This window comes from Elephantulus edwardii, unplaced genomic scaffold (assembly GCF_000299155.1).
Source record: "Elephantulus edwardii isolate Elephantulus edwardi_28Jun2011 unplaced genomic scaffold, EleEdw1.0 scaffold00307, whole genome shotgun sequence".
Taxonomy (NCBI): Eukaryota; Metazoa; Chordata; class Mammalia; order Macroscelidea; family Macroscelididae; genus Elephantulus; species Elephantulus edwardii.
Genome location: NW_006400057.1, coordinates 575,140 through 587,894, shown reverse-complemented (window position 1 = coordinate 587,894; position 12,755 = coordinate 575,140). Strand labels below are relative to the sequence as shown.

General features: G+C 35.5%; 1 protein-coding gene and 1 pseudogene across 1 annotated transcript in view; both read left to right on the top strand.

The window, feature by feature from the left end:
- The first annotated feature begins 3,645 nt into the window (after positions 1-3,645).
- Positions 3,646-12,755, top strand: part of ESCO1 (establishment of sister chromatid cohesion N-acetyltransferase 1) — a 36,229-nt gene continuing 27,119 nt past the window's right edge. The window contains exons 1-4 of the mRNA XM_006901060.1: positions 3,646-5,253; positions 7,780-7,903; positions 8,875-8,935; positions 10,001-10,115. Of these exons, the coding sequence (XP_006901122.1) occupies positions 3,694-5,253; positions 7,780-7,903; positions 8,875-8,935; positions 10,001-10,115 (1,860 nt within the window). The 5' untranslated portion in view covers positions 3,646-3,693. The remainder of the gene's footprint in view (positions 5,254-7,779; positions 7,904-8,874; positions 8,936-10,000; positions 10,116-12,755) is intronic.
- On the top strand, positions 11,879-12,755 carry LOC102862403 (annotated as a pseudogene).

The following is a 12,755-nucleotide window of genomic DNA, read 5'->3' as shown; positions in this document are numbered from 1 at the left end:
GCAGAGAATATCAGAAGAATGTCTATCTGTGCTTCATTGACTATGCAGACTTTTGACTGTGTGGATCACAAGCAGCTATGGCTGACTCTGAGAAGAATGGGAATCCCAGAACATTCGATTGTGCTAATGCGAAACCTATACTTGGACCAAGAGGCAATCATCAGAACAGAGCAGGGAGACACTGGATGGTTCAAAATCAAGAAAGGGGTCCATCAGGGATGTATTTTGTCTCCATACCTTTTCAATCTGTATGCAGAACAGATCATCCCAGATCCTGGGCTGTACGAGGAGGAACGTGGCATCAAGATTGGTGGAAGAATCATCAACAACCTGCCTTATGCAGATGACACAACGCTGCTTGCTGAAACTGAGGAGGACCTGAAGCACTTGCCAGAAAGTCAAGGACTGTAGTCTTCAATATGAATTAAAGCTCAATATCAAGAAAACAAAGATTATCACCACTGGGCCTTTGGTAGCATCAGTATGGATGGTGAAGAGATTGAGATAGTTAACAACAACAACAACAACAACAGTTTTTGTTTATATTTCCAATATTAAAAATTCACTCTCTACAAACTGTTGCTGTTATGTGCCATTGAGTTGCTTGTGACTCATAATAACCCTGTGTACAGCAGTGCTAAACCCTGTTTTATCCTGTGCCAATTGCACTGTCTCTGATACACCCATCCCGATTACCCCAGTTACTGAATCAGTCCACCTCATAGAGGGTCTTCCCCTTCTGTGCTGTCCATCCATCCTCCCAAGTATGATGTCCGTCTCCAAGGACCGGTCCCCTCCTTGCAACATGTCCAAAGTATGTCAGATGAAGCCTCAGAATCCTTGCCTCCAAGGAACAGCTTGGTTTAATCCTCTCCAGGATGAATCTGTTTGTTTTCTTGGCAGTCCATGATACCCTCAATACTCTTCTCGAGCACCACAGCTCAACGGCATCAATTCTCCTTCTGTCCTCCCTAGTCATTGTCCAACTCTCTGATGTACAACCAGTGATTGCAAAGACCATAGCCTGTATAAGATGTACCTTTGTCTCCAGAGAGACACCATTGCTCTTCAGCACTTTGGAGAGGTCCCTAACAGCTGCTTTTAATTTCCTGGCTGCTGGAACCAAGAGTGTTGAATGTGGAGTCAAGCAAACTCTGCAAACTACTTAAAAGTAATGTATTTTCAGTGATGGGTGTGTTTGTAGATAATGACTGTGACTGAATACCTGTGCCTGTGTTTAGGTCCCTTCTTAAGAAGCTTTGGTGGTGTAGTCATGTCTCTGGCTGATCAAATATATCAGCTGCTGCTAAGCTATTTATTGTCCTAAGCTATTTACAGCTTAGAAAACTTGCTGGAGGGTCAGCTGTGAATCATTCTTATGCTATGACATGGAGTTGAGTTCCTTGTTGTCTGGAATTTGTCAGATTCCTTAGATTAGAAAAGAGTTTTTCCATCTTTATTTTATGGAAGCATGGATATGACTGTTAGCTGTTGGAACCTCTGAATACAGTGGTTTTGGGCGGAGGGAGTAGGTTGTAACAAGTAGGTATATGCTGCTTTCTAAGTGTCCTGCTGCATTGTTGTCAGTGTAAAGCTTCTACCCTTAGTTGCCACACCAAAGACTTTTTTACTTTAACCCTTCTGTAGGTTTCAATCTCTAGGCCTTAGGATATGGGTACAGGACAGTCTAGGCACGAGTAATTAGAATGGCAGTTGGGGATTGTATCAACTTTTGGAGCCCCATTTTTTATCCCTAGCTCTCATGATATTAACAGTCCCTGAGTCCTGGAGATTCTGTTGTTGGGTTGAACCTTTGGCTTTTCTTTCCCCATTTCCAACTTAGACTTGAGATTTTAAGAGTTCCATTTGTCCTTTGTACATTTCAAATGTTCTATTTATTATTAATATTTTTCTTCATTTTTTTTTATAGTTTTGTTTACTTCTAAGTGAATCTTGGGAGTAAAGAGAAATATTTGTAGTTAAATCTACATATTTAACTGTGTCAACTTTTTAAAATTATATCTGTATGTACTGCTCATTCTCATGATAGGATTATATCATACTAGTTTATTTTATGCTCAAACTATGATTTTTAAAATTTAAAACTTTTCCCTATAACTTAAAATGTATACATATTATTACATTGGACCCATATATTCTGGTTTACATCAAGTTAGAATTGAGAAAATTAAGTGCTCATAATAAAGTAAAAACTATGAACTTGAGTGCTGTGTATAGGGTCAACTCTGAATAAGTAAGAAGCTTCACTGCAGAGGCATGAAGTTCGAGTCCATCAGCTGCTCCAAGAAAGAAGGCGTCTCTCATGTGATTACCTGCTTCTGAAAAACCCCTGGAGGATTAGCTATGAGTTAGTTCCAAATCCGTGACACACAACAGCGATCAGTAGAATTACAGAATGGTGTTCTAGCTGGCGATCATACACAACCATACTTCATATCCTTCTGTTCTTCATGGACCAGGCTAGGTCAAAACCAACCCAGTAGTAACTAAGGCATCATTGGTGAGAGGTGAATGAATAATTGCATCTTAAATATTATTTAAATATTTAAAAGTCTCTTTCCCTTTCTTTTAGGTGCTTTGTAATGTGTTAAGGACATAGTATAAAGGAATGCTTTTTCCACGTTTTCATGAGTTATGGTGTCTGAAACATCAGTTCTGTCTTGTGGGGAAAGAACTGTAAGTAGATCTGAAGCAATGAATTGATTTTCCACTATTCTGTGCTTTTGCAAATTAAGTTATTGATAAGTTAAAGGAATGTGTAGTAGTTAAGTACCATTGAGTTAGAACTGATGCATAGCTGACCCTCCAGCAGGTTTTCAGAGGCTTTAAATCACAAGGGAGGAGATTGCCCATCTTTCTTTTGTGGAGCACCTAGTAGATTTGAACCATGTACTTTTGGGTTGGCAGTGAGATTCCTTATCCCACTGAGCCACCAGAGCGCCCTTATGGGAATGTAGTTGTCATAATTCATTCTATTACTCTTAAGTATACAAAAAAAAGGAAGGAATTAGGTTTTATATGTATAAGGAATTTTTGTGTAGTATTAGACTTCGTTTATATCATGAATTTTGCAAAATTTATTTTTTAATTTTTCAGGAGTGGCAGCACAAAAGGAGACCTGTATTAACAGAGTATTTTATCAAACGAAAAAGATTAGATAAGAACTGCAAGCCAACAGAATCAGCAAATAAGGATAGAAACTTGTTAGCTGCAAGACATGTTTCAAATGAATCAAAGTGTAGTAATGATAGAGTTCAGAAGAAAAAGATTTTCAAAAATTTTATCAAAACTGACACATCAATAATAACTCTTCCAGGAATAAGACAAGATCTGAAATAGAAAAGTAATTAAAAAGTTAACAAAAGAAATAAAATCTAAGTTAATGATTTTTTTAAATAAAAACTTCTAAAAATATCAAATTAAAGAAATCTTCAAATTTCTGTTGTCTAAAGTAAAACAAATATCGTTCAGCATTTTTGTCAGCTTTTCTATGTCCTAGGAATGGCAGAAACCTTACTTGAAGCAAATTTCTGTTGAAAATGTATACTAGAATCAGTTAAAGTAAGATTTTTAAGACTGTTTCTCTGAAATAATACTAGACATTCAGTATTTGTAACTTCCAGGAGACAAAAATCTTAAGAACTACTCAGAAAAGGAAGACCTTACTCAGGAATGATGTCCATTCAGCAGAAGTCAAAAGAAAAGTCCTCTAAAAGTATTAAAAAAAGTGAAGACAAGAATTTAGAAACTCAGATTCAAAGTTCTCAAAAGAATGTAGCCAAAAAATTAGGTCCAAAGGAAACTGTGCAATCACTCATTAAATCTTCCAGTGAAAAGAAAGCAAACCCACCTGAATCTGGAATACGCATGAGTACCAGGTCTGCAAAGGCAGCATCTGGTGATAAAACAGCTAAGTCTGCTGATAAAAATATGGTGACTGTGAAAAGACATTCACAGGAAGATTCTACAAAAAAGAAATTATCAGAGAAAAAGAAGAAAACAGCACATGAAACCTTGAAACCAAATGAACAGTGTAATCGGAGGTCACAAAGACTGCAACAGTTAACAGAAGTTTCAACAAGATCTTTACGCAGTAGATCTATTCAAGGTCAAGTTCAAGCAATCAAACAAAGTTTGCTGCCAGTAAGAAAAGAGCCCAGTAGCAATACTACTACTACTGCTACTACTACTAAAGTTAAAACAAATAAAAAACATGTGAAAAGGAAAGTACTGGAAATAAAATCTGGTTCCAAAGAGGATGAAAATTCAGGAATTAGTGAAGTAAATTCCCCCAAAGGAAAAAAGCGCAAAATAGAGCATCAGGCAGCTGGTACTTGTAGTTCTCAGTGCATTCAAGGGTCAGAAAAAGGTCTTCAGAAGACTTCTAGGAAAGAAGAAACAAAGCCTGTGCCTGCAACTTCTTCTGAGGGAAAAGTATCAAAAACAATTGCTTCAGTGGTGGTCCCTAAAAAGAATGAGAAAATTAAAAAGTCAGTTCGTACACAAGGGAATACTAGTGCAAACCCCCAAAAAAGTCCACAGCCGTCAGTGCCTGAACAGAGTGTGGATGATGAGCTGGAGCAAGCAGGAAAGAGCAAACGAGGTAGCATTCTCCAGCTGTGTGAAGAAATCGCTGGTGAAATTGAGTCTGATACTGTAGAGGTAAAAAGGGAATCTTCACAGGTGGAAAATACAGAGGAAGAGAAACCTACAGAAGTAAAATTGGAGGAGACTGATGGTGTAGGACAAATACTCCACCAGAAGGAGACAAATCAGGATGTGCAGTGTAATCGTTTTTTCCCTAGTAGGAAAACAAAGCCTGTGAAGTGTATACTAAATGGAATAAACAGTGCACCGAAGAAGAACTCCAATTGGACTAAAATAAAACTCTCCAAATTCAACTCTGTGCAGCAAAATAAATTGGATTCTCAAATTTCCCCCAAATTGGGCTTATTACGAACTAGTGTTTTACCACCAGCTTCAGAATTACATCATCCAGTGACTCAGAGTACATCTTTAGGGACAAAGCCACATGGTGATAAAAACATCATTTGCTGGCAGGAAAAAATGGAAGAAAATTCTGAAGAAGTTACAAGTAATGATAAAGTGGAAATTAACAGAGCCACAGAAAAGGCTCCTGCAAATTGTTTGGATAATCAGATAAAACTTTCTACGGAACTACCATTGTTGGATAATCAGATGAAACAATCTATTACATCAGCACCAGAGAAGGTAAGCCATTTTGTTATGCATAGTACAGGCAGGGAAGTACCTGGTAATAAGAAATGAGTGATTTCAGAATATGTGTTTTAAAATTAATCTGTAAGAAAAAAGAATGATTTCTTTCTTTTTTTGTAAAGAATGATTTCTTAACGTACCCTATTAAATAGAAATTTATTTGATCCAGTGATGTGTTGATAATCTGTTTCTACATTCACATTTTATATAAAACACAAACTTGTTGGTTCCATCTTCTTAATTTAGCTCACTATGCGATTTTCTTTTTCTACCAATTAAAATAAAGGAAAATAAATTCATTGTGAATAAAATCTAGAACTTACAGTTAAGCCTAGTTCTAACTAATACATTAAAATGAATTTCAGCTTGTGCAAATCAACTTCTTTACCTCCCAGACAAAAGTTTTGAAAGGTTGAGGGTTGGGGATCTTGCTCTGAGGGGTCCCATTTTTAGTTTGAGTTGTTTCGCAAAGCTGCATAGTGGGTAAATGAGATGTCTGAAAGATGTAAATAATTTATTCTTCCATCTAAGAATAAAATTGTTTTGGTCAACAGTATTAAGAGAAAATAAATGTAAAAACATGATAATTATATCTGGATGAACCTTTAATAATTATCTCAGGAAATGGTTTTGAAATATTATGAAAGCAATTTGAATGCATTACTTCCCAAATTAAAACATAGGAAGAACGCTAGTGCATAAAACCAATAAGCAGAAAGTAGATATGTATAGAAATTTGAAGCTCTTGTCAGTGAGAAATCTTGAGCTAGTAAGTTTCTGGTGACCCTCTGTTAAACTGAACTTCATGATGACCTTCTGTTTAACAGAGCAAAGTCCTGCTTGGTCTTGTACCATTCACACAGTCCTTGTTAGGCTTGAGCGCATTGTCGCAGCTGTTCTGTTAGTCCATCTGGCTGAGGATCTTCCTCTTCTTTGCTGACTCACTGCTTTACCAAGTATGATGTCCTCCTTCCCAAACTGATCCATCCTGACAACATGTACAAAGTATGTGTGTCTTAGCACCCTCCTTTCTAAGTGTCACCATCTCTCCTTTCAGGAGCATCCTGGCTGTACTACTTTCAAGACAGATTTATTTGTTTTTCTATCTATCAGCCCATGGTGTCTTTGGCAGCACTATAATTTAAGTGCCATCAATTCTTTAACCTCCTTATTCATTGTCTACCTTTTGTATGTGTGAAGTGCCTGGTCAGATGCACCTAAGTTCTCAAAGGGATGTATCTGCTTTTTAACACTTTAAAAAGAGATCTCTTATGGTAGATTTGTACACTGCGGTATGTTGTTTGATTTTTCAGTTGTAGCACATTGGACCTCCCATGGATGTTGATTGTGCATCTAGTGAAAATGAAATCCTTGACAACTTTAATCTTATCTCTGTTTATCATACATTGCTTATTGGTCCAGTTATGAGGATATTTGTTTTATGTTTAATTGCAGCTCATATTGAAGGCTGTTGTCTTTTATTTCATCACTCAGAGCTTTAGGTAGTACAAGGAAATTAGAATCTAGATTCTGTTATTCTCCACATCATATAGTCTGAACATTAGATGATTATCTGAGAAGAAATTTATCACGAGGAAAAAAACTCATAGCTGCCCCTCCAATGGGTTTTCAGAGTCAGTTAATCATATGGAAGGAGAATGTTTGTCTTTTCCTCTGGAGCAGCTGGCATTTTAACTAGATTTTAACAAATCTTAGTACTAGCTTGCCAAAGTTCCTTGTTGAGGACATAGGTTGTTGTTAGGTGTTGTTGAGTTGCCTGCAACTCATAGCAACTCTTGAGTACAACAGCCCCAAACACTGCTCTATTCTGTGCCAGTCTTACTGTCGCTGACACACCTACCCCCATTACCCTAGTCACTGAATCAATCCATCTCATCAAGGGTCTTCTTCTCTTGCGCTGTCTCTCCACCCTCCCAAGCATGACCTACCTCTCCAGGGACTGGTTCCTCCTTGCAACATGTCCAAAGTATATTAGACGAAACTTCAGAATCCTTGCCTTGAAGGAGCAAACTGGTTTCACCCTCTCTAGGTTGAACCTGTTTGTTCTCCTAGCAGTCCATGGTATATTTAATACTCTACTCTAGCACCACAGCTCAAAGACATCAATTGTCTGTCATCCCTATTCATTGTCCAGCTTTCTGATGCATAGCAAGTAGTTGTAAAGACTGTGGCCTGTATCAGGCACACCTTAGTCTCCAGACTGGCATTGTTGCTCTTCAGTTTTTTTGAGAGGTCCCTGACAGCAGACTTTCCCAATGCAATTAATCTTTTAAATTTCCTGGTTGTTAGTACCAAGAGTAGAAGTGGTAAATTTTAAGTTTACCATAAAAGGGAATGATGGGAATTGATGCTGAGATAATAGATTGTGTCAAGATGAATAACACATGTCTATAATTTACTCTTATGAAGTTTTTGAGTATGCTTAAATTTGTTGAAAGTATTAGCATTAAAACTCAAGAGTTGACAAGTAAATACTAACATTTTTAATCATGTGTTCAGAATTTTAGTTTGTGTTTGAAATCCAAGCTTGAAAATACTTCAGTGGAAAGTACAACTGCTGCTGCTGCTGCTCCAACTATGCTTAATCAAGTAAAAATTGATACAGAAGAGAGTACATGTCTAGGTAACACTTTGAAAATACTGTATGGATTTTAAACTGTTGAGGGATATTTTTGTCCATATAACAAGAAACTAAATTCTACTAGATAATGCCTGTTAATTCTTACCATTGCTTGTTTTTCAAATGCTCTTTCATTTGAGGAAACTTTGTTCTGTTGATTGACTTTTCCTTCTTGCCAAAAGTTAGTTTTTAATTTTTGTTTGTGACTTATTTTTCCAAGAATTGTTACTTAATGAGTTAATGGTAGCAGTAGATTTTGTGACTTCTAAGTGACCATGCTTTATATTACTTCAGATTTAGTGTGTTAAGTAATTCTCAGAATTTATCTCTTAAGTCTCTAATAATTGCTTTTGTATACTGTGGAGTCAGAACCAACTCATAACTGACCCTCCATCAGATTTCAGAAGTAGTAAATCACAAGCGAAGAGATTGCTTATCTTTTGCTGGTGGATTCAAACCATTTATCTTTATGTTGGCAGTGCTGTTCAGAACCACTAAACCATCAGAGCTCCCTCTCTGATCAGCTAAAATACTATGTTGTTTCTGTCTGCTAAAAGATAAAAGTATACTTGGGGAAAAAATGTTCAGATAATTCTTGTCATGGCATGGAGCAAAGGAAGTATAAATGAGAAGGGCAGTTTGTCATTAGAAAAAGTTGAGTTGATGATTGCCTTTATTAACATGGTTAAGAAATGTACTTTATTGTTCTGTTCCTCCTTGTAGGTAAAACTAGATATAATTCCTGTTAATCTGCTGTTCTATTTCCTTGCAGGCCTGTAGTTCACATGTAGAACAGCCTTTCTAAGGAGAAGAGGGGTTCTGGCTTTATCAAATGATTTTTCTTAAAAATGAAACATTTACTGCATTGATATCCCCTTCCCTTTTTCTGTATAATTTATTTTGACCACTAGTTATGGTCTAAACAACTAATACAACAATTATTTAAATAATCTATTTTATCAATTGATTTACAGGTTCAGCTTCTGAACAGCATAGTATATTAAATAACCAAACATCTAACAACAGTGATAATGGGTAAGACATTGAGAATAACTGTAATTGTGAAAAATTTTGAGTTTGGATAGATTTTTCCTAAAAAAACTCACCCAAAACAATATCCAAAAAACCAAACCAAAAAACCCACCAAATTGTGTTGTAACCCTCAGTTTTCCATGTAGAGAGACAGTGATACAATTTGTCATTTCTTTGTTTCTTTTTTGTGCCTGTCCATGGGGTTTTCTTTTTCTTTTTTTAAATTTTATTTTATTATTTTGAGTGTGTATACTGTTAAATTGGATATGACTGGTATAGGAGGAGATTGTCCGGCTTCTCCAGCAGAGCAATCTGATGGGTTCAAACTGCATACCTCTGGGATTGCAGTGCAGCTTCTTCCCACTAGGGCACCAAAGCTCCCTAGAGGTTTTGCTTTTCTTAATGACTATGGACATTTTTTCCAGTACCCATTTATTCTACCCAATTCAGTTAAATTTTTTATTATTTGAAAATTCCATGAGTTGTTTCACTCTTATCTGCTTTGTGGGCATTTTGGTTGGCTTTGGTTTCTTTTTATTAAAAACTAAACACGTATGTATTCATTTGTGTATCTTTTTAGCATAAATTCATAACTGTGTATTCCTACCCTGCATTGCTAAGTTCTTTGAAGTGGTTGTGCATGTTTACATATATAGTAACAGTTTTTGAGGATGTTCCTTTCTACATACTCTTAGAAATACTAGATATTTTTTTAATATATATATATATAAATGTTTTGAATGGATTTAAAGATCCTTGTTCTATCTTTAAAGTAAAAGTAAAATGAATTTATTTGTCTTTGATATTACCAACAACCATTACCTAGGACAAACTTTAGTGACTGGTATGTAAGAATGAAAAATTTAAAACTTGCTCAAATGATAGTAAGTGATTTAATTTTTTGATTGCTGTAAATTAGCAAGTTTTTTAAAAGGTTATCTTCCCCCTTGAAATGTGATGTCTGTCAGTACTGTATAGGAAATGAGTTACTTCATTTCCTTTATTGGTTTGAAGTGATACGGATCTGTAATATTTTAATGTAATTTTTGGGCTTTGCTTGTTTTTAAGGGAAATACCACCAGATTCTTCTTGGCCTCAGTGCAATTCTCATTTGGAGATAAAAATACCAAAGGACTTAAAACTAAAGGAAGCAGAGAAAGCTGATGAAAAACAGTTGATCATAGTAAGTATATAGCTTCACTCACTTTTTTTTTAATTTAATAGAATTCTGTTGATTTGACTGGTAGAGTATTAATGTATTCCTTTTTTTTCCCCAAGATTTTTAAAAAAATAACAATAATCCTTGGAAATACTATTTGGAGTTCCTTTCTCCAAATTGAATTTATCCTGTAACAAATAATAAAAAACCCAGTCTTCATGCTTTTAGTTTCATTTAAAATGGATTATATTTACTTTTTATGGCTTTCTAGAGAATATAATTTTTGGCTGAGAAAACGGAAAATTTGACTGCAGGTTTACAAATCATACTGATTTTTCATTCAAAGATTTTTTTTTATAATTTAGATAATATCATTTAATTGCATTCTTCTTTCAGTAGTTAACTTCAATGCACGTATGAATCCCTTAACATCCATAATATGGTCCATAAAATAGGATATTTTATGCTTTGGATGTTGAATTAACAGTATTTTCAGACTTATCCAGACAGATGCATACTTTATTCAAATAAATTAAGCCTACTAAATCAGATGATTTTAAATATTTTTACTTTGTAATTTTAAATAAAAATGTTCATTTTTTATTTAAAGAATATAAAGCAGTAGTTAATTTGAAACAAAATAAGTATACTGTGGTGGTAGGATAGAAAAGAGAAAGATGCTCTGATTTTTAAAACTAAATGAGAGTTGTTGAGTCACTTCCAGCTGATGTAGAGGGACCCAGTGCGTAGCAGAACAAAACTGCTTCATCTTAGTGGCCATATGCTTGGTGTTGTGTTTGAACCCATTGCCACCGCCATTTTATCCATTCTTCTTACTGACAATTTTCCTTTTTTTTTCCTAAAGATAATGTAGAATTTAATTTATATGAATAAATATATGAAACACAATGCAGATAAAAGATTGCATAAAACACAATGTATATGAATGAAACAATGTAAAGTAATTATTGTATGAAAATCAATAAAAATATTTTTAAATCACACATACACATAGCAATATAGATGGATCATTTGTATAGATTTTTTTCTCCACAGATCAACTCTTTTCACACATTTTTTACACAACTGCATTGTAATCCCCAAACCAAACTCATTGGCACCAACCAAATTCTGACTCATAATGACCCTATGGAACAGTGCCATTTTTGGACAGGGTCTCTGAATCAAAATCCACTTGAAAGCAATAGACTTTATTTTTATCTTTATGAGTGCAGATTGTCATGTCTTTCTCATGGAAGGCAGCTGGTGAGTTGAAAGTCTGGACTTTTTTTTTTAAAATGTGATCAGCAGAATTGAGATATACTATAAATACGCATACCACATTTAAGAGACTAGACTCCGGGTGCACACTTTCAGGAACTTCTCCGTGTGGCGTTTGGTGCCTTCATCGGCCAGCATTACCCGACCTGGCTTGCTGTAAACTTTCAATGTAGCCCACTTCTCCAGGAATTACTGGCATCTCCTGATAACATACCCAAAGTATGTGAGAAAAATTTCGCCATCCTTTCTTCTGAAGAGCATTCTGACTGCACTTTGCCCAAGACACATTTGTTTCTGTGGTGGTGAACAAAAGTGGAAAAAAAGATCTTTAAATGGACATTTAGCATCATCTCTAAATATTTGTATCAACATATAAGTATCCAATGAGACATTGACCCCAATAAATCTAATTAAGTAATTGAGGCAAGTTTATGTGTGTCATCAAATTCAACCAGTAGTTGAAGGATCTGCTCTTAAATTTGAAGAGGTAGTATATTAAGGAGAAAATGACTTTTCAATTTAATTTCACTATAGAAAATCATATGGAAAATGAATTAACACCTTTTGGAGATGAAGATATGACCTTGGGTTCCTCAGAAGAGTCAACTGTTTCAGAAACTAAAAAAAGAAAACTTGAGAACAGAAAATGTTCTACAGAAAAACTTAGCTTGCCTCAGGATCACTTTCCTAAATCATTAGGTAATGCAACTCTCTCCCAAGACAGAAAAAGTCCACTTCGTGCAGCTAATAGTTCAGAGAACTTGGAATCAAACAAAAAACAGCCCTGTTTGACATTTGCCAAAGAGCACACAATGCCTCAAGATTTAAAGAAACTATTAGAAAATAAAGTTGTAGAAACTTTACCAGGTCTCCAACATGTAAATGTATTAACAGTCAAAAACATGTTACTGGGAAAGAACTCTCCTGAAGAGAATATCGTTTCAAAAAGCTTTTCTGCTCACTCTGATCTCATCACAGGTGGTTATGAAGGTGGTATAAAATTTGGGAATGTACCTCTTGGCTTATTTCACAAAGGCCAAAGTAAACTTTGGGAAAACAGTATTGGATCTTGGCTGTGGAGCAGGGTTGTTAGGTATAACTGCATTAAAGGGAGGGGCTAAAGAAATTCATTTTCAAGATTACAACAGTTTGGTGATTGATGAAGTAACCTTACCTAACGTAGTGGCTAACTCCACTTTAGGAGAAGAAGAAGAAAATGATACAAGTGAACCAGCTGTGAAAAGAGGCAGGAAGTCAAAATTAGCACAAGAACTACTTAAATGCCGGTTCTTTTCTGGTGAATGGTCTGAGTTCTGTGAACTTATACTAAGCAGTGAAAAACCTTTTGTAAAATATGATCTCATACTCACCTCAGAAACCATT